This window comes from Artemia sp. Qi Xiang Cuo, chromosome 17 (assembly GCF_049724085.1).
Source record: "Artemia sp. Qi Xiang Cuo chromosome 17, ASM4972408v1, whole genome shotgun sequence".
Lineage (NCBI taxonomy): Eukaryota > Metazoa > Arthropoda > Branchiopoda > Anostraca > Artemiidae > Artemia > Artemia sp. Qi Xiang Cuo.
Window position 1 is genome coordinate 30,903,717 of NC_142810.1, and position 22,961 is coordinate 30,926,677.

A 22,961-nucleotide genomic window follows, 5' to 3' on the forward strand; every position below is an offset into this window, starting at 1 on the left:
TTGTTTATTCAACAAGTGAATTCAAGAAAGAATTTGTCACTTAGTTACAATTTTTTCATAATTGCTTGAATGAAATTCCCGTATTGTGTATCCAAGAGTTGACTTCAAGAAAGAAATTGTTACTTACTTAGAATTTTTTCATAATTTCTTTAATTAAATTTCTACACAAGAGTTGACTTCAAGAAAGAAATTGTTACTTTCTGAGAATTTTTTCATAATTTCTTGAATTAAATTTCTACATCGTGTATCTAAGTCATGAAAACAATAAAGAGTTTGTTACTTACTTGGAATTTTGTCATAGTTTCTTGAACGAAATGTCTTTTTTGTTTATCCAGCAGGTGATTTCTTAAATGAAATTTCTGCATTGTGTATCCATGAGGTAACTTCAAGAAAGAGTTTGTTACTTACTTAGAACTGTGTCAGAATGTTTTGATTGATATGTATTTTTTTTGATCCGGCGGGTGAATTCAAGAAAGAATTTTCTATTTACTTAAAATATTTGCTTATTTCTTTAATTAAATATATGCGTTTTGTATACATGAGTTAAATACAAGAAAGGATTTGTTACTTATTTATAATTTTTTTAATAATTTCTTGAATTACATGACTTTTTTTTGATTATCAAAGAGTCGAATTCAAGAAAGAATTTGCTACTTACTTAACATTTTTTGATAATTTCTTAAATGAAGTTTATGCATTGTGTATCCGAGAGGTGACTTCAGGAAAGGGTTCGCGCCACTCTAAGTGAACCTAGATCAAGTCAACTTTTTGGATATCTCTCTCACTATGACTCTGTTTGTGTGTCGTGTCTGTGCATGTCTCGTCTCTATGTGTGTGTGTGTGTCATCTCTGTGGGTGTGATGTCTAAAAAACCAGTCTGGTTGAAAACGTGGAGTTCTCGTACTGCTCACTTTTCGCAATGTGTAGGAAACAGTGGGGAATCCCCGCTCATTTTGGAAAGGTGCCAAGGAAAGGCATGCAAATAGCATGTAGTTTCGAAACGTGTTTAATCACGTTTCTTGAATGAAGTATCTGTACTTTATAGTCAAGAGGTTAAATCAATAACGAGATTGTTACTTACTTACAAATACCTTCATAATTTCTTGAATGAAATTTCCGTATTGTGTATCTAAGAGTTGACTTCAAGAAAGAAATTGTTAATTAATGAGAATTTTTTCATAATTTATTGAATTAAATTTCTACATCATGTAGCTAAGTGAAAATTTTTTGTGATAAAGAGAAAAAAAGTTACTTACTTGCGATTTTTTCATAATTTCTTGAATGAAGTATCTGTACTGTATATCCAAGAGGTGGAATCAATAAAGAGTTTGTTACTTACTTACAAATATTTTCATAATTTCTTGAATGAAATTTCCGTACTGTGTATCCGAGAGTTGACTTCAAGAAAGAAATGGTTACTTACTGAGAAGTTTTTCATAATTTCTTGAAATTAATTTCTATATCGTTTATCTAACTCGTGAAAACAATAAAGAGGTTGTTAGTTACTTAGAATTTTGTCATAATTTCTTGAATGAAATGTCTTTTTGTTTATCCAACAGGTGAATTCAAGAATAATTTCTTGAATGAAGTATCTGTACTGTATATCCAAGAGGTGGAATCAATAAAGAGTTTGTTAATTAATTACAAATATTTTAATAATTTCTTGAATGTATTTTCCGTAATGTTTATCAAAAAGTTGACTTCAAGAAAGAAATTGTTAATAACTTAGAAGTTTTTCATAATTTATTGAAATTAATTTCTATATCGTTTATCTAACTCGTGAAAACAATAAAGATTTTGTTACTTACTGAGAATTTTTTCATAATTTCTTGAACGAAATGGTTTTTTTATTTATCCAACAGGTGAATTCAAGAAAGAATTTGCTACTTAGACTGAGAATTTTTTCATAATTTCTTGAATGAAATTTCTACATCGTATATCTAAATCGTGAAAACAATAAAGAGTTTGTTACTTACTTAGAATTTTGTCATAATTTCTTGAATGAAATTTCTCTACATCGTTTATCTAACTCGTGAAAACAATAAAGAGTTTGTTACTTACTTTTAATTTTTTCATAATTTCTTGAAAGAAATGTCTTTTTGTTTATCCAACAGGTGAATTCAAGAAAGAATTTGATACTTAGACAGAGAATTTTTTCATAATTTCTTGAATTTAATTTCTTTTCAATCCATACCTGGACTTAAGTTTCACCTATGAATCAACAAAATGTATTTTCCATAATTTTCTTACAAAAAAACTAGAGTTTACGGTCAAAAACACTTATTAGCTTAGATTTTTCACTAGCAACTTGCTATCCACTAGAACTTCGCTCATACATCCTTCTGCCAATCAACCCATCTCTCCCCAAAACACTTTTCAGACATTTCTTGTCAAAATTTTTTATTTCAACTCGTCCACACGGGTTTTTTCGCTAGCAACTCAGCCTCCACTATAACTACTCTAATACATCCTTCTGCCAATTAACCCATCTCCTCCAAAATACTTGTGAGTCATTTCTTGTTAAAAAAAATTTCTATTGTAACTCATTCACACGGGTTTTTCCACATTTGAACCAGAGAATGGACCTAAGTTTCACATTTGAACGAGAGACTTGTATTTTGAATAATTTGCTTACAGTAAACTAGAGTTTATTGTCAAAAACACTTATTAGCACATAGTCTACAGAAAGTTTATTTTTTTATCCATACCTTGACTTAAGTTTCACCTATGAACCAGCGAATAGTATTTTACATAATTTTCTAACAGAAAACTCTAGATTATGTTCAATAAAAACTCTTAGCTTAGTTTTTTTTCGCTATCAACTCTCACTCCACTTTAAATTCGCTAATACATCCTTCTGCCAATCAACCCCTCTCCCCCAAAACACTTTTCAGCCATTTCTCGTTAAAATTTTTTATTTCAACTCATCCACTCGGGGTTTTCGCTAGCACATTTTTGAATGTGCACCAAGTAAAGAAAAATCACGCGGAATCAGACAACAGAGACTCTCAAACCCCGTAAAGCTCTTTTAAAAGATACAAGAATTACTTATTTAACACAAAAATTTCGTTTTTAATGAGCACTAAGTAAAGAAAAATCAAACGGGATCAGGCAACAGAGATTCTCAAACCCCGTAAAGCTCTTTTAAAAGATATAAGAACTACTTATTTAACAAAAAAAATTTTGTTTTTAATGGGTACCAATTAAACAAAAACCACACGGAAAAAGCCCTTATACTAGCTGAGGAAGGACCTTAAGCTCCTGTAATAGCATTGGAAGGGGGCATAACCTAGTACAATAGCCTGGGGGGGGGGACATACTCCAGTAAAATAGAAATGGAAGTCCTATACAATCACGCACATAACATGGGAATTCCTATACATGCATGCAAATAACATGGGAATTCCTATACACGCAAGCAAATAACATAGGAATTCCTATACATGCAAGCAAATAACATGGGAATTCCTATACATGCAAGCAAATAACATGGGAATTCCTATACAAGCAAGCAAATAACATAGGAATTCCTATACAAGCAAGCAAATAACATGGGAATTCCTATAAAAGCAAGCAAATAACATGGGAAGTCCTAAACAAGCAAGCAAATACCAAGGGAATTCCTATACAAGCAAGCACATAACCGGGGAATTCATATACAAGCAAGCAAATAACATTGGACTACCTATACACGCAAGCAAATAACATGGGAATTCCTATACATGCAAGCAAATAACATGGGAATTCCTATACATGCAAGCAAATAACTTGGGAATTCCTATACACGCAAGCAAATAACATGGGAATTCCTATACAAGCAAGCTAATACCATGTGAATTCCTATACATGCAATCATATAACATGGTAATTCCTATACAAGAAATCAAATAACATGGGACTTACTATACAAGCAAGCAAATAACTTGGGAATTCCTATAAATGCAATCAAATAACAAGGGAATTCCTATACATGCAAGTAAATAACTTGGGAATTCCTATACATGCAAGCAAATAACATGGGAATTCCTATACATGCAAGCAAATAACTTTGGAATTCATATACAGGCAAGCACATAACATAGTAATTCCTATCCATGCAAGCAAATAACATGGGAATTCCTATACATGCAAGCAAATAACATGGGAATTCCTATACAAGCAAGCAAATAACATGTGAATTCCTATACATGCAAGCAAATAACATGGGAATTCCTATACACGCAAGCAAATAACTGAGTTATTTTTACGTCACAATTTTTCAACTTAAAATCATTCTAATTATAGCATCCCATTACTAATACTTTAATTACCTGTTACGCTTTCTTAACCATCGGAAGTTTAACCAACGTAAATTAAGTTATAGACAATACTTGTTTTTAGAAAAACTGGAATAAAATAATTGATACAGTTTAAATTGCACGCTACCTTTGAATAGGCAATGTGATTATACCCACCTAACCAGATTGTACCTACCAAACCAGATTATACTTACCAGAAAACAAATCTCTTAAAAGAGCTGGTTTTTTGGGCTTATCACCAAAAAGGCAGTGAACTTTGAAACTGCGTCATTCCTCTTGGCAAAGAGTGTGTTGACCTGTAACTACTAGAAACTCTGAATCTCTTTGAAAAGGTGTAGAGCTTCTATAGAAGTATTACCTAGATGCGAGGGGCTACTCACACTCTTTGAAAAGGTGTAGAGCTTCTATAGAAATGTTTTCCTATAGCTTCCATAGAATTCAATAGACCTCTTCTACTAGTAATCAAGAGCTTTGTTTGTGTTCAGAAAATTTTCCCTCAACCAAATAGTAAATAACTTGGCTTCTGCATTCTGATAAAAGAATAGTTGTAAACGTAAGTACGAGTAAATGCAGATCCATTAGTTTGATCCAATTTGTGTATGGTCCAAATTCTAATCAAGATGAAAAATGCTATTGAATCAAGAATTTAAACCTTATCAATGAAATATATGGCTGCAGATAATTTTCCCCCTTTCATTTCAGCCACAGATACTGTATAACATTACTTTCTTGATTTTCTTTGTCGTCAAAATGAGCAATCGGGAATTCCGGTTTTAGATCCCTTTAAATTCTTTGAGTATCGAAATCTATATGCTGCTGTCAAGGAGGCACACTTGTGCCTCTATAAAGAGGCGACCCACCACAATGTTAAGCAATTTCCGGTCCTAGCGGTCGCAGAGAGACAGCGGTAATCGCATTCTGTAGCCCAAGCTCAAACTAAGAAACTTGCAAAATTTCATCCCCCTCCGACTTTATCTTCATGGGTAAAAGTGGGCCGGAAGTTTCGACCCTCCGACCACAGCCCCCCTTTAACGTTGTCCGGAGGTTAAGCTTTCCTAGGGCCTGGGAGCTTATCCTCGAAATTTCAGCTCAATCCGATCACTCCTTCCCTGTTTTCCAAAAACCAAGTATAGCCACTTAAAGTTCATTTCTCTTTTTTTTTGTTATCCATGCCTACAGGCCACAGTTGGCAACTGATCCGGGTGAATGAGGACTCATTCGAAGCAGAATTTGACCTGTTAGGGCCTTTTGATATTTTCAGACCGAAAAAATTATCCTCCGAATTTACATTTACGAAAAACCTCGTTTTCATATAATAGCCCATGTTAATTTTTCCCACCACAGACCCCCTTTTACGTTGTCTGATCGAAATGAAATTTAGAGGATAATCTTTCCTGGGGCCTGGGAGCTTATCCTCGAAATTTCAGCTCAATCCGATCACTCCTTCCCTGTTTTCCAAAAACCAAATATCAAGTTTTGTGGGGATTTTCTTGCGTCAAAAATAGATTCACCTTACTAAAAAACAATTATAGTTGTGTCTCTTTAGTACAGCGGTTGATACTCCTGACTGTCAGGTGGAAGACTCGGGTTGGATGCCCCGTCAGAGCAAATTTTTTATTTACTGAATTTACAGTTTAAAAAAGAAACTCAGTTTCTTTTTTAAATTATTTGAAAAAAATTACGTTTTCTAAAGAGTTAAAGAGGCTGAGTTAAAAGCTCAACCCTTAAAACGTACAGGGATTAGGAGGCAGAGTTGGGGGGCTGTTAAAGAGGCTGAGTCACAAGTTCGAACCTTAAAACGTACAGGGATTAGGAGGCACCCTTTACGACGTGATTTGAGTATTCAGGAATTAAAAGCCTTAACACAAAAATGTTCAAGAGCGGGGGGTTTGGGGGCGGCAGCCCCCCAACTTTAACTCCTGACACGATCAGCTAACAGTTAGTCAAGGAATAATAAGTAATAAAGTGTACAAAAACGTGCAGAAATTATTTGAAAAAAACTACGTTTTCTAAAGAGTTAAAGAGGCTGAGTTACAAGGTCGAACCTTAAAACGTACAGGGATTAGGAGGCACAGTTGGGGGGCTGCCGCCCCCAAATCCCCGCTTTCGCAGCCTTTAAATAAAAAAAAGTTTTTTAAACTGAAAGTAAGGAGCGACATTAAATCTTAAAACAAACAGAAATTATGCCGTATATGACGGGGGCTGTGCCCTCCTCAACGCCTCGCTCTTTACGATGAAGTTTGACTTTCTCAAAACTCTTTTTTTAAACAATAAAAACTTTAGCGTAAAGAGCGAGGCGTTGAGGAGGGCACAGCCCCTTTCATATACAGAATAATTTCCGCTCGTTTTAAGATTTAATGTCGCTCCTTACTTTCAGTTTAAAAAACTTTTTTTTTATTTAAAGGCTGCAAAAGCGGGGTTTTGGGGGCGGCAGCCCCCTAACTTTAACTCCTGATACGATCAGCTAACAGTTAGTCAAGCAATAATAAGTAATAAAGTGTACAAAAACGTGCAGAAATTATTTGAAAAAAACTACGTTTTCTAAAGAGTTAAAGAGGCTGAGTTACAAGGTCGAACCTTAAAACGTACAGGGATTAGGAGGCACAGTTGGGGGGCTGCCGCCCCCAAATCCCCGCTTTCGCAGCCTTTAAATAAAAAAAAAGTTTTTTAAACTGAAAGTAAGGAGCGACATTAAATCTTAAAACGAACAGAAATTATTCCGTATATGAAAGGGGCTGTGCCCTCCTCAACGCCTCGCTCTTTACGCTAAAGTTTAACTTTCTCAAAACTCTTTTTTTTAACAAATAAAAACTTTAGCGTAAAGAGCGAGGCGTTGTGGAGGGCACAGCCACTTTCATATACGGACTAATTTTTGTTCGTTTTAAGATTTAATGTCGCTCCTTACTTTCAGTTTAAAAAACTTTTTTATTTTTTAAAGGCTGCGAAAGCGGGGGTTTGGGGGTGGCAGCCCCCCAACTGTGCCTCCTAATCCCTGTACGTTTTAAGGTTCGACCTTGTAACTCAGCCTCTTTAACTCTTTAGAAAACGTAGTTTTTTTCAAATAATTTCAAGTAAAGCTTCACAGGGACACGGCCTAAGTAAAGGTCAATTTAATTGTTCCATGAAATATGTCCCCATCTAGCAACAACGAAAGAAAGGATTTCTCCAGAAAACGTAAGAAAGTCAAAATTTAATTAAAATTTTAAATGTCTTGTCATTTACTGCTACAGTGTCAAGCGCAAAACTCATAACTAAATTTGGATATTAATAGTACTATTTTGTATTTAAATGCATTAAGAAACTTAAGCTTAAACATTAAATGCAAAAAAAGTTATAACTGACATTAAAAGCATATACATTAAGGAATAGCCGCCCAAACAATTTATTTGTCTTATTGATGTAATAAGTCTTCTTCAAGAAGAAAACAGTGGATGTGGTGTTCAGAATAAGACTGAACAGCAGTCGGCTAGACCTTGTTTACTTGAAAAAAAGTATGAACAGCAGTCTTCTTCCAGACCAAACAACTTTTTTCTTTCTAATTGGAATTTAGAAATTGAGAATTGCAATAAATCTGAAGTTCCCGTTAGATAATTCTTGAAAATTTGTCTTCCAACTAAATCATTTCGGACTTCTGTTGAGTTTACGCCACTGGAACAATAAGCTGAAAGAGTGGCATCTCTGAACTACAGACTAGCTAGACAAGAAGCATTATTAAACACACCTCATTATTTGCAATTAAGACAATTCAGTTTGTCGAGTAAATTTTTGTGAAGCAACTTTTAAAAGTGGAATATTACCAATACCAATGTCAAAAATCTTTTCTTACCTTTTTTAAGTTTCAAAACATTATAATGAACGTGAAGTAATTATTATTATAAGCGTTAGATACGCCAACAATACGAAGTGTATATTTTCCGTAAATCAATGCCAATTTGACATGCACAGTAAGAAGACAAAATTTATATTTTCGTGATACAGATAAATGATCTGTATTAAATTATCTCTCTATTTTTTATAATTGTCTTCCCAAAATTCCACCAATTATTTCCCTCTTTGCTTCATCATGTAGTGTGCCCGAAGCTTGCATAGTTTCAATTCGTAAAGGAGTAACGCACTAATAAACAAAACAAACAAATCACAAAAGAAAAATGTTTTATAAATAACATAGTCTATAAACTAATTGTGCGAAATTTCTGAAACTGTATATGCTGTAAATTATGTTAACTATTTGGAAACGACATCTTGTTTCCAGCAATATACTACTGATACTGGATCTTCTTATAGTGGACTTTTCTGTGTGTATGAAAATTAATTACTTTTAGTGTTAAGTGTTGATGAATATTAAAATTAGAAAGAATTGTAAATAACAAGATGAGAAACTATAAAACTACAATTAATTTACTTTAGCAAAATTGATAAAATAAACCCTAAAATTATATATTTAATAGGTTTTAACAACATACTTGTGAACCAACTATCGACAATATAAAGAATATTCTATTTTTCAACATGTCCATGGTAATGAGTAATAACTATATAGTAGCCCATATCGTTAGAAAATGGAACTTTAGGAAACTGTACTTCCATATTAATGTGTACACGTAAAATTATAATTTTAATGCCGACCCCAAATATATAAGATCCATAAGGTCCATATTTTCGAATCAACTCATAAGAAGCTATTAGCATACGATTTTTTTTTAGACGGAGAGGAAGTACTCTCCAACATGTGTGTAAACGTGAGCGAAATTTCACCTTTGCCACTGGTATCTATTAGAAGGGCTTTGTGGTTTTTACTGGTGCTTTGTGGTAGCATACAAATCATGGGCTTCTCAAAATAGGTGCCATATGAGCTTTAAAGTCTTTTCTGGTTCACCGCCTAAGGTGTAGTTTCACCCCCAAAAAGCTCCTATCTTACCGACACTCCTCAGCCACAAACAACCGTTATAGGTGGTGACACATGCCGTTCAAACAGGATGCTTATTATTGCTTTGTATAAATAAAAATAATAATGAAGTTGTTTAACTCTACGGCAAAGGATGAAGGTGAACGGATATTTACTCATTTTTACCTGGTGTAAATTGTATTCGGTTCTAATCTAAAATTATAACCCAGGGGGGTCACATCTACTACAAACGTTATCTCAGTGTTTAGCCTTTTTGTCCTGATGGCTAGAATCCAGGGCACCCATCTCCCTAAGTAAGTTGGATCGGAGACAAACTCCCCGAAAGGATACTAGCCCAAAAGAAACCCTGATACTAGCTCCTATTTCAAGTCAATTTTAAGTAAGATCCAATAGCCCCTTGTAGTGAATGTTCTCATTCCAGGAATTTAGAGGCCACCTTCTCCACAAAGGTCAGAGCAAGCAAGAATCCTGAGAAGGTCACGTTTGGGTCTTTCAGAGTTGATTCGATATTCCTAACGAGTTTCTAAATTAATTGATCCCACAACAGGTTTTCTTTCGAAGCTAGGACAGTTTAGTTTTTCACTGTGTTTATCCTATCTAGTAGGCTAGATAAAAATGAGGTATATTTTTTTTTAAATATTAATTGAAATTTTGCAAACTCCTAGAGAGTGTTTTTCCTATATTTCACGATGTTCACCTGTTCACGAACTTTTTTGCTGTCAACCATAAAGTATCATGTAGTCTGAGGACCCAAGATGTCCGTTTTATTTTTCAGTCACTTAGTCAGAGTTATGATACTTCAGCAGTTTCTGAACGCTGAAATTGCTTTGTCAGGTTAAACTACACACAGCCTCCCTTAAAAGAAAGCCCAAACCCACTTCCTTGATGTGGTTAAATTTGAGTTTATTTGCTTCTCAGAATTTTTTCAATGTACGGCTGTCGACACTACCACTTACCCAATTCTGTCTAGTGACATTACACAGTGGTTTGGCGTGTACAGAATATATTTCTATTTTAGACAGCTGAACTGAACCATCCAGAATAATTACGAATAAAAATTCACAATTCAACTTACCGACGTCGGTATGACCAGAGGCAAGGGTAATAAGGCCAAAGGTATTAAAATCACTAATATGCTCTTCCAGTAGGGAAATACATTCTGCCTAAGAAAGTCCATTTCCGCCACACGAGTCTCGTCTGTTCTACTTCCCCGCGATAGTCAGACTTGACTGCTGGAACAACTGGAAAATACGAAAATACCAACATTTTATCAGATTGCTCAAAATACTAATGCAAACAAGAGATAATTTTATATTATTGACAAAATTAAAATTGAGCTCGCATTCCTAAGCGATAGATAAACATGTGTTAATGTTTAGGTATGGCTAATTATCTTACATAAGAAGAACCCAATACTCAATAGGTTAGAAAGAAGTGAAAAAAAAAAAATATCGGTGAAGTTTAATTCCGGACAAAAAATTCTCTATGCATATTTTGTAATTTTTCTCTCTTCCTTTTATGCTGTAAGAAGGGGCATAAAATCATCCGTCCGTGCAAAAAAAGACCGTTTCCAAAAGGTTGTCCCGTCAACCACTGAAAAATAAGGGAAGCAAGCCCCTACATTTGGATGACTTCCTGGTTAAAGAAAAATAATATGATCGTTGTAATCAGCTGACGAAGTGATAACCCTTACTCTGCCTATAAAAAATTGTGCATCATGAACCGATCAACCATGGCACCGAAAAGAAAATATCAATACACATTTCCTCACTATTACACAAATACATCGGATTTTAATTGCCCACGAGCCTGTGATAGTCCAGCGGATTAATCTTTGTCAGGCAATACAGGACCCGGGATTCAATCTCAGCTGCCATAAGATTGGGGGACAGGCTTTCTACATGTTAATGTAAAAGACCCGGCAGCTAAAACATGGACGAATATCGACGACCTTTGTGTCATTAGCGGCTCGGGGGGATCTCTAACTTTTATCCTTATCCTACTTGCTTATGAGCCATTTAGATTCAATTTTACTGTGGACTTCACTGAGGTAATTTTGTTAGCTTTGTTGTTTATATATTTTTTTTTTAAATAACGTTCAATGGGGTCTATTTAATAAAAAAAAGAAAAAAACAAATTACCCTGCTCTATGAAAAGACAAATGACAAGACAAAGACCCATAAGCATAAAAGATTTTTCAACAGCAAGAAGTATGCCTCCCCTTTAGTCTTTGGCACAACCACGTGCCTCCTCAACATACAAAATGGAGTAGCCTTAACATTAGAGTTCCTCCGTTCTTTCATTGAAGTACAACAAGTAAGCTTACCTAATTAAAAAAAAATTAATTACTATTCAAAGTAAAAAAAAAAAAAGACCTAAAACTTTATCTAATCTAAATTATTTTTTGCTTTTTTATCTTTACCTAAATATTTATGTAGATTGTGTTTGAAAGACTCAATGAAAGTCCTAAGTCTCTGCTGTGTGCAAGTGTATTCCACATTTCTGCACATGCTACATCGAAGAAGTGCATTCCACATGTTAGAATTCGTCTCATTGCAGATCGCGTGTTTTAATTATGTTGTTCAGTTGGAAGTAAGCTGGAAAAAAACTTAAAAACATTAAATGATCATAAAAGACGGCAAAGTAAACCAAGGAAGAGATGGTAGTCTACCTTTCGAAAAATTTTCCGCGTAGGCTCCTGAACTGAATCAAGTCTTTTCAGGTGTGATATAAAAGCTGACTGTCAAATTATTGCACATTACAGTATCTTCTAAAGTAGACTACGGGTTTTCTAGGAAATAAGTTTCAGTTTTTTGATGATGCCAAGATTGCGCGAGAGTTTTTGCTCAAAAGATTGGATGTGGTGTAGAAAGGGGAGGTTGTTGTGCAGGAGCATACCTAAATACCTTGCAAAAACCGTGTCTGGCCACCTGATTAAGTAAACCAAGGGAGAGGTAGTTATATACATTTCCAATGATTGTCAATGCACGCTTTTGAATAGAATCAAGTATTTTCACGTGTGGTTGACAATTGACTGCCACATTATGGCACCACCCTTCAGGCAAGGCTTCAGAAGTCGACTGTAAGTAAACGAAGGGTTTTTTAGGAAATACATAATTCAGTCTCTTTATGATGCCAAAATTAAGAAAATATCTGCTCCAAAGGCTGGATGTGGTGTAAAACAGGAAGGTTATTATGCAGGAGTATGGCATAATGCCTCGCAAGCCTGCATCTGTCCGTTTGATCGTCCCTGTGGAAGTAAATGTTCCGGTTATTTCTGGACGGAAAGTTTCAATCCTAGAAAATAATAAAACATACGATCTGTCGACATTTATTGCAAATCACTTTGTATCTATCATAATATATGAGTTTTTTTCTAGGATAATCTTTAGTTTTTCGCAGAGTTTTTCCATGACTAATACACAGTTTGCCATTGTAGTGTCGTCTGCCGATGCCAGCAGTGCATCAGAATCGTTGTTATTATTTAAGGTGCCTTCACCGTAGCATAGATTACAGTACTACAAGCCCTGAAATTTGTACCCAGAATGTGATTTAGGCTATTCACAGATAACTAGAAATTCCAGAGGACCTAAAACCGATCACTGTGGCACACCTACATTTACTACGATGCCGTTCAATGGATCTTATGTGCTTACACCGATTGCTAAGGCTGGACCGGAAAAATTCGAGTGCCTTTACTTTAGCTCTGATGTGTTCTAATTTACCTTGGAGATTTTCATGAACCATACTACCAAAGATTTTGTTTAATACTAAGTAAAATAGCAGCAAGCACTAGTCCCAAGTCGAGTACTTTAATGATAAATAAGCTCAATCATGTCAGAGGATCTTCTGAAGAATGTTCTGGTCTGAGCACAAATTATCATTGGTTTAGCAATCCCCTTGCTTCGAAAAACAAAAGTAAAGTTGGTTCTTCACAGTTTTTTCAAAACATTGGAAAACACTGGCAGAACTGAGTTGGGCCGAAAGTCAGATGTGGTATCTTGAAACCACCTTTATGGAGATGCAACAAAAGTAAAGTTGGTTCTTCACAGTTTTTTCAAAACATTGGAAAACACTGGCAGAATTGAGTTGGGCCGAAAGTCAAATGTGGTATCTTGAAACTACTATTCGTGCTTTCTCGATGACTGATGGAAATACCCCCATCTGTTACGAGACCTTTTACTCTTGAAGTCCATTTTGGAGCTAACCCTGGTCAAATCAAACGATTTTCTTATTCTGAGTACACAGGTAGTACTTTTGTTACAAATGTCTTTAAACACATCTCACCAATAGGTATCTTGTGAGAAAGTGTAGTATCATGTCATATTTTATCTTCTATGCAAAAATATGCTTTGTTATTACAAATTTTGAACAGAACAGCTCCAATGTAAAGAGCTAACAGAAGAAATTTTATCTGTAGAATTTCCTTTTCAGATTTTTCTTTTATCATTTTTCTACACACTTCGAATGCCAAGGCTTCATGAAGTGGTATAGCAACTACAACCCAAGGATTACAGTGATGGAGTGGCAGAAACGACAATGTCTATTTTGAGCCCTATAACGGTACAAAAAATTACTAGCTACCAATCCCTTTCAAATTTAACTAAGATCTTATAGGCTATCATATCAGTATGAATGATGAGATTACATCCCTTCTTTCCTGAAGATTTGATCGAGCACGAGCACGCAGTGCACGAATACCAAGTTTTGGTGGAAGAGTTCCACCAGCCCGTTTAGTAATTAGGCTGACAAAATATAGACTAACATTTTCTAACGTCCCTTCTCCCCTTCCAAAGAGGTTGAGTCAGTTGCAGACTACAATATAGCAAGTACATGAGCCTTGCTCTTAGTTCCGACCCAGCTTTGTTGGAATCAGGTTTCAGCTTCTAGTAGGTGTGCTCATGATAAGAATTTGGGGATCCGATCCTCTCCCAAATGGCCTAATCCTAGGCTATGAAAAAGAAAAACTAGGACATTAACTGTTACTTCTGAATAAGGTTGGTCGAATCTAGCAGACTCTTATAGCACATACCGTGATAAATTGAATTAAATACCCTTCATCTCCCTACACGGAGGTTAGACTGGCTCCGATCAAATTTAGGATCCCTCTACGTACAGAGGTGATATCCTTATCTGACCCCAAAAAGTGTCAACGAATAATTGGCTGTTACTTTTAATAAAATTTGATTAAAATCCAAAAACTCTCTCGGTAGATGTCTAAATTGCACGAATTTAAACACCCTCTTCCCTAATACCCAGACAGGTGCGAATGGCTCTGTACCCAGAAAAAGTAAAAACAGGACGCTAGCTCTTTTTCCAATCAACTTTTATTCACCTGTTCTGGTGATGTCAAGCCAGAAAAAATGGAGTGAGCCCTTAAAAAACAAGAAAAAAGGAAAACGTTACACTATGCCAATTTGCCTACTCTCAATATTGTCCAGGTTTGGCTGAAATCTGACTGCATATTCTGGCTGATTTCTGGGTGAACAGGGCTTAGATACCTTCTCCCTTCTGCTGAAGCTAGAATGTGTGCTAGAAAAAGTGAAACTGGGACACTAACTCTCACATCCCACCGAATTGCAATGCAACGTCAGCTTCTAGTAGAAGTGTTGATGACATGAACTTAGGAGCCCCCTTCCCCTGCACCCACAGAGCTTAAATCAAACCTGTGATCCCAGAAGGTACAATGATGATACTAGTAACTATGCCCCAACATAATATGGCTTTTCACTCTTGTCCTGATTAAATACAAAGAGTTTTTTTTTCAAACGAAAGGAAGTAGCGACATTAATAAATGGATGAATATAGGATGGAGCGTTCAGTGTGAGTGCTAAGCGGACTCTTATTTTGGAGTCATTTTTTTGGACAATTATTATTTTTCCCATAAAGCAAATACTCTAAATGAGCTTTTTTTCTCGAAGCATTGTTCTTCACAAGTTATACCTTGAATTTGGGAGATACCATCCCGTTGCACCTACATCATAGGGTAAGTCCAAAAATTTTTAGAGAACGAAGGGATATTATGGACATTTCTACAGCTCTCTCCCCAAACCTCTTTCTATATTTATCTGAAGGCTCATTGAGTATTTGGCATAAAAATTTGAGCACAAGAACCAGCCTTTTGAGGCTGCAAGCACACCCCCACTCCTACATAAAGATCCACGAACCAACCCTCCTCCATAAAACCTGGTACGCAATTATACACCACTATAAATGATCCGATAAAACTTCATTTTGTTAAATGAAGCTTTAAAATATATTTTGATACTGTTTTATTTTGTATGGACTACGTGCATCTTTTGGAACAAATAATACCACCACGTGGCATTATTGCTTTGAAACTGGGAAGCTAAACTATAGTGTTTTGATAATCTCAAATTTCAAATTAATATAATCTCAAAATTAATTAGCTATTCATGTTTTTCCCCCGGGCACGCCAACGATTTTTATCTATTACAGGTACTGCGGTCGCTCCATACTTCAATTGGTTATTTCTGGCAAATGATTTAGCAGGCTTCATTAGCTATTCCAGTATTTTTGTGAAATACTTGAACGTTATAAGATTTAAATCTGAGTCAAATACATAAATGAATGACGCGCTAACTGAGATTGCTGTCAAACGGTTATTATAGATTCTTAAAACTAATTACTTTCAAAGGTTTCGCAAATTTCTGCAAAGAATTATGAAAATCCTTTCTCGTGATTAGAGAAGAACATTTTTGATTGCCATGGAAACTCAGTCTCCTAAAAGTACAAGAAAACGGGTATGAATCAATGCACACAATGAATTCTACGGGTTCTATATTTCATCATAAACTTGCGGAGAGGAGATGACAGAGAAATGAATTTTTGAATTCAATCCATTTTTTATTTTTGAACTTGGACCTTCAGTGGAAAGCAAAGAGAAATATCAAAACCAAATAGATCATAATTATTACCTTTGCACGGTTTTCAAAGTTATCCCTTGAGGCAAATCTCAATTATTTTTGTTTCTGAACATTTTTAGTATTTTGCTTATTTTTTTATTCATTAAATTCTTTTGGGGAATTTAACAATTTTTTCAACTTATGTTTCAAGTCTTAAAAAAAACATTGAATACATTTCTAACACAAATTTGGATATAAAAACTTTCGGATTATGAACTGAAAATGGTATACGTATGATAGTCACAATTTTTTCTTTTAGAAAAACAGCTTTTGTAATGACATTTTTTTCATGACTTAGATTCTTTTGAACTTAATAATTTTTCAACTTTTTTTTCAAGTCTTAAAAAGACTTTATATATATACTATTAACAAAAATTTGGTTAAAATATTTTTTTGGAGTATGAAATGAAAATGGTACACATACAAAAACAGCTTTTATAATGATACAGATTTTTTTTCAGGACTTAGATTTTTTAATGTTTTGTTCATGTCTCTGAAATACAGAGTGTATACATTTAACATTTGTTGGTGGTCGTCCATTTTAATTGAAATAAAATTGAAATAATGTGAAATTATAAAGGGTTTATTTGAAAGATGTTGAAATTCAAAGTATTAGGTGTCTCAGGTACTTAAAGAAGAGTAAATTCATGACATAAAAAAGGATTTTGATGTCTAAAGTTGAAAAAGTGCAGTAAATTATTATTTAACTAAAATAATATTAAAATAAGCATCGATCCGACAGTCCACCAGAGAGGTAAGCATTGATCCAACAGTTCTCAATCGGGATAGGCATTGATTCGACGGTCCTCTACAGGCACGGGTGTCGTTTGGGGGTGGCAAAGGGGATGGCAGTGGCCGCCCCCCAATAATGCGTAGAAAAAAATAATATACATCCCATGCCGTTCGACTATCCAGATATGGACCCCTCTTGCCCCCCGCCAATAAAAATGCTGGAGATTCGCCCCTGTCCCAGGGGTAGGCCTTGATATGTTGGTTCTTCTAGGGGCAGGCATTGATACGACAAAAGACATTGTACATACTTTTAACAAAACCTTGTTATTTCTATTTGTTTTGGGATATGATGACAATGCATATGACAACAAGTATGAAGACAATACGTATGGTAGTCACGTTTTTTCTTTAAAAAAAAGCTTTTGTAATGACGTTTTTTTCATGATATAGGATCTTTTCAGGACTTAGATTTTTTTTAGCTTGGAAGTTTTTAAACTTTTTTTCAAGTCTTAAAAAAATATTGTATATACTTTTAACAAAAATTTGGTTATAAAATTTGTATGGAAAATGAAATTAAAAATGAAATACATATAATAGTCACGATTTTTTCTTTTAGAAAAATAGCATTTGTAATGACATTTTTTTCATGACAGATTTTTTCATGAAATAAAAAAAATTTCATTTCTCTAAAACACACAGTGTATACACGTAACACTTATCGGTGGTTGTCCATATTAATTAAAACAAAATTGAAATAATGTTAAATTATAAAGGTTTTATTTGAAAGAGGTTGAAAAGTCTTAGATGTCTCAGGTCCTTAAAAACGAGTATATTCATGACATAGAAAAGAGTCTGATGTCTAAAGTTGAATAAAGGACACTAAATAATTATTGAATTGAAATAATATTGAATTATTAGAGAATTTATTCGAAACAGGCGGAAATTAAAAGTCGCAGTTCTCCAGAATACTGGAAAGAATACATTCATAACATATAATGTGAGTTTTGATGCTTAAATTTAACAATAAAGTAGATCAATTGAAATAATGTTAAATAATAGGGGTTTTATTTGTAGTAGGTTGAAATTTAAAGCCTTATATTTCTCAGGTACTTAAAAAAGAGTGTATTCATGAAAAAATACCCGTAAAATGAAACATCAGTCATTTTTTTCTTTTTCAATTCAATTGAAAAGTTTTTTCTTTAACGAGACTCACTTAATGTTTCTTTTGTAATGATAATTCATGGAAGATAAAACATTAACCTAAGTTAAGTTGTGCGCGCAACTTAACTTACTAAAAAATGGGGTAAAAACATCCACTTTTTACCTCTTTTCTAGGTTAAGTTAACCTAAATTAAGTGGCACGCTTTTCCAAAGTCAGAGACAGGTCCAAAAGTTATGAAAAACTTGAAAACAGATTTTTTTTGAAAAGTCAAAAACATGTGAAATTGTTTTTTTTTACAACAGTGACACAAACGAACGGGATTTTTTCTCAAAACGTTAGAAAAACATGCAAACAAATTTTTTTTCAGAAGTCATTGACATTTGAAGGGAATGTTCAAAAGCTAGAGACACATAGAGACATACTAACAGAATATTTCAAGAGTCGGAGACTCGTGAATGGAATTTGACCAAAGTCAGAAACGTTCGAACCGATTTTTTTTTAGTTAGCAGAATGTGTAAACTTAAAGTTTATTCAAAAGCCACAGAAAATTTTTACCCCTTTTCTAGGTTAAATTAAACTAAGTAAAGTTGTGCGCGCAACTTAACCTACTAAAAAGGGGTAAAGCAGCCACTTTTTACCTTTTTTCTATGTTAAGTTAACTAAAATTAAGTGGCATGCTTTTCCAAAGTCAGAGACAGGTGGAAAAGTTAGAAAAAACTAGAAAACACATTATTTTCAAAAGTCAGAAACACATGAACAGTTTTTTTTGGCAAAAGTCACACAAACGAACGGGAATTTTTTCTCGAAAATTTAAAGAAACATGCAAAGAGACTTTTTTGTCAAAAGGTCATTAACATGCGAATGGGATTCTCAAAAGGTAGAAACACATAGAGACAGCTCAACATAATTTTTCAAGAGTCAGAGACTCGTGAATGGAATTTGAACAAAGTCAGAAACTTTCGGATCGACTTTTTTAAGTTAGAAGAATATGTAAACATAAAGTTTTTTTTTCAAAAGTAAGAGGCATGTGAAATTTTTACCCTTTTTCTAGGTTAAGATAACGTAATGTAAGTAGTTCGCACCACTAAACTTAGGTTAACTTAACCCAATCTCGAGCAATTTATGGACCTTGAGCATTCCAGACAAATACACTTAACATAAATCTAATTTTATTATTGTTTTTCATTAATTTTAAGAAACTTAGGTTTCATTCTTGTGAAATGAAGTTTCCCTCTACCGACGGGCCGCTGCGGGGGTTCCTCATTCATTAGCATGTTGCTGTGGGAGGCCCCAGTCTTCAGCCGGTCACTACGGGGGTTCCTCAACCTTTTGAGAGCCGCGGCGTCACGCCCATCTCCGGCCAGCTGATGCAGGAAAACCTTCGCACGGCCGACGGGAGGAGGACTTTATTTCACCAGAATGAAACCTTAATTTTTAAAATGAATCAACAATAGTAATAAAATCAGATGTATTTTAAGTGTATTTGTCTGAAATGCTAATGGTCCACAAGTTGCTCTAAACTACGTTAACTTAACCTAAGTTAAGTGGTGCACGCTCCTTAACTTAGGTTAGGTTAACCAATAAAAGGGGTAAAGTGTGTCACATGTCTCTTACTTCTGAAAAAAAAATTGTTTATAAATTCTTCCAACTTAAAAAAATCAGTTCCATCGTTTCTGCGATAAAAATTTCTCATTTATGTGTCTCTGATTCTTGAAATACACTGTGAATGTGTCTCTAACTTTTGAGAATTCCATTCAGATGTAAATGATTTTTGAAAAAAATGTTTACATATTTTTCTAGCTTTTTGAGAATAAATCCCGTTTATGTGTCTGGCTTTTGGAAAACCACCGTTAACGTCTTTCTAACTGTTGAAAAAATCTGTTTACAGTTTTTTCCAAATTTTCACTTGTCGCTGACTTCGGAAAAAAGTGCCACTTAGCTTTGGGTAACTCAACCTAGAAGGGAGGTTATAATTAGCATTTTTTACCTTTTTTCAGCAAATTGAGACAGCGCAACTTAACTTAGGTTAATGTTTAATCTTACGGGAACTGTCACTACAAAAAACATTATGTGATTGTTGTTAAGCAAAAAAACTTATCGATTGCATTGAAAAAGAAAAAATACTAATGTTTCATCTTACGCGTTTTGTCATTACAAAAAGAGTGTTATTGATGTTAAAAAATTTCTATTGCTTTAAAAAAAGAAAAGTGGTAACTTTGTGCCTTAAGAAAATTCTCATTATGAAAAAACTAACGAATATGCTCTTAAAGAAAAAATTCATACTTGCAATGAAAAAAAATGATCAATGCTATCTTACGCGAATTGTCATTACAAAAAAATTCACGTGAATGTTGGTAAAAAAACCCTTTTCCATTGCATTGAAAAGAAGAAAAAAGACTAATCGTTCATCTTATGTGAATTTTCATTACAAAAATACATTATGTAAGTACTGTTAAAGAAAAAAACCTTTTTTCATTTCACAGAAAAGAGAAGAACGAAAAATGTTTCATCTTACATAATTGTAATTATAAAGAAATCGTTATGTAAATGTTGTTAATGAAGAAAACTTTGCCATTGCACTGAAATAAGAAAGAAAAATATTACTAATGTTTAATCTTACCTGAATTGTCATTACAAAAAAAATAAAAATAAAGTTAATAATGTTAAGAAAGAGAACATTTCTATTGCTTTGAAGAAGAAAAAACAATTACTAATGTTTTACCTTAGGTGAATTATTATTACAAAAATCATTATGTGACTGTTGGCAAAGAAACAACCTTCATGATTATCTCCATAAAAGTCTCCTTAAATGTTGCTTAGTAAGACTTTTCGCTGTATTTACAACGATATACGAAAAAAATGCTTCAGACCCATCTCTGGCCAGCCGGTGCAGGAGGCCTGGCCTTCAAACTGCCAACGGGAGGGGGACTTTATTTCGCAAGAGTGAAACCTTAATTTTTAAGATAAATCAACAATAGTAATAGGTTAAGTGGTGTGCGCTACTTAACTTAGGTTAGCTTAACCAAGAAAAGGGGTAAAGAGTGTCACATGTCTCTGACTTCTGAAAAATTTGTTTATATATTCTTTTAGCTTAAAAAAATCAGTTTGATCGTTTCTGACTTGAAAATTTCCCCTTTTCGTGTCTCTTACTCTTGAAATACACTGTGGATGTGTCTCTTACTATTGAGAATTCCATTCAGATGTCAATGATGTTAGAAAAAAAATGTTTACATGGTTTTATAGCTTTTTGAGAATAATCCCGTTTATGTGTCTGATATGTGGAAAACACCCGTTAACCTCTTTTTAACTGTTGAAAAAAAATCTGTTTACATTTTTTTTCCAACTTTTCAATTGTCGATGACTTCGAAAACTGTCACTGACTTAGCTTAGGGTAACTCAACCTAGAAGGAAGGTAAAAATTGGCCGTTTTTTCCCTTTTTCAGCAATTTAACTTGACAGCGCAACTTAAATTAGGTTATGTTTCATCTTACGTAAATTGTCACTACAAAAACATTATGTGATTGTTGTTAAGCAAAAAAACTTTTCGATTACATTGAAAAAGAAAGAAGCCTAATCTTTCACCTTACGTGTTTTGTCGTTACATAAAAATTCTAGTGATGTTAAAGAAAAAAATTTCTATTGCTTTGAAAAAGAAGAAAAGGGACAACGTTTGTTTTAAGCAAATTCTCGTTATGAAAAAATAACGAAAATGCTGTTAAAGAAAAAAATTCACATATTGCAATGAAAAAATGACCAATTTTATCTTACGTGAATTGTCATTACAAAAATATTATGTGAACGTTGTCAAAGTAAAAAACCCTTTCTTTTGATTGAAAAAGAAGTATAATGACTACTGTTTCATATTAAGTGAATTGCCAATAAAAAAGAAACATTACTTGGGTGCTGTTAATGAAAAAATCTTTTCCGTTGCACTGACAAAGAAGACAAATTACTAATAAAATTTTCATTTTATGTGAATTGTCATTACAAAAAAAATCACGTGACTGTTGGTAAAAAAACCATTTCCGTTGCATTGAAAAAAAGAAAAGACTAGTCGTTCATCTTATGTGAATTTTAATTACGAAAAAAACATCACTTAAGTCCTAAAAAGAAAAGGAAAAATCTAAAAGGAAAAATCGTGACTATAATACGTATACCATTTTTATTTCATACTAAAAAAAAAATTCAGAACCAAATTCTTTTTAGAAGTATTCAACGGCTTTTTAAGATTTGAAAAAAGTTGAAAAATTTCGAAGTTGAAAAAATTAAGTATATAAATAAAAAAAAACTAAGAATGTTCAGAATAAAAAATAAATGAGATTTGCCTCAAGGGCTAACTTTGTAAACCGCATGAAGGCACTGTTTATTTTCTCTTTGATTTTTGATATTGCTCTTTACTTTCAACTGAAGGTCTAAGTTCAAAAATAATACAAGGATTGAATTGAAAAATTAATTTCCCTATTATCTCCTCTGCGCAATTTTGTGATGATATATAGAGCCAGTGGTATTCATAGTGTGCATTGATGCATACCCTTTTTTGTGCTTTCAGGAGACTCCATGTTCCACGATTTCCCATGAGAACCACAAATTTTGAGAACAAAAAATTTCCATAGCAACCAAAAATTTACTTCTCTAATCACGAAAAAGGATTGCATAATTCTTTGCGAAAATTCTATGATAGCTTTGAAAGTAATTAGTTAAAATATATCTATAATCATTGTTGACAGCTAAATCAGTTAGCGCGTCATTCATTTATGTAAGGGACTTCAAATCTTACAGGGTTCAAGCATTTTCTAAAAAATGGAATAACTTGTGAAGCCTGCTAAATCATCTGCCGGAAATAATCAATTGAAGTATGGAGCGACCGCAGTGCCTGTAATGGATACATGTCGTCGGCTTTCCGGGTGAAGAAACATGAATAACTAGTTAATTATGAG

General features: G+C 33.9%; 1 protein-coding gene across 1 annotated transcript in view; it reads right to left on the bottom strand.

The window, feature by feature from the left end:
• Positions 1-22,961, bottom strand: part of LOC148942100 (Na(+)/citrate cotransporter-like) — a 213,176-nt gene that overhangs the window by 164,969 nt on the left and 25,246 nt on the right. Inside the window, exon 2 of the mRNA XM_089103231.1 lies at positions 10,280-10,445. Within this exon, the coding sequence (XP_088959357.1) occupies positions 10,280-10,381 (102 nt within the window). The 5' untranslated portion in view covers positions 10,382-10,445. The remainder of the gene's footprint in view (positions 1-10,279; positions 10,446-22,961) is intronic.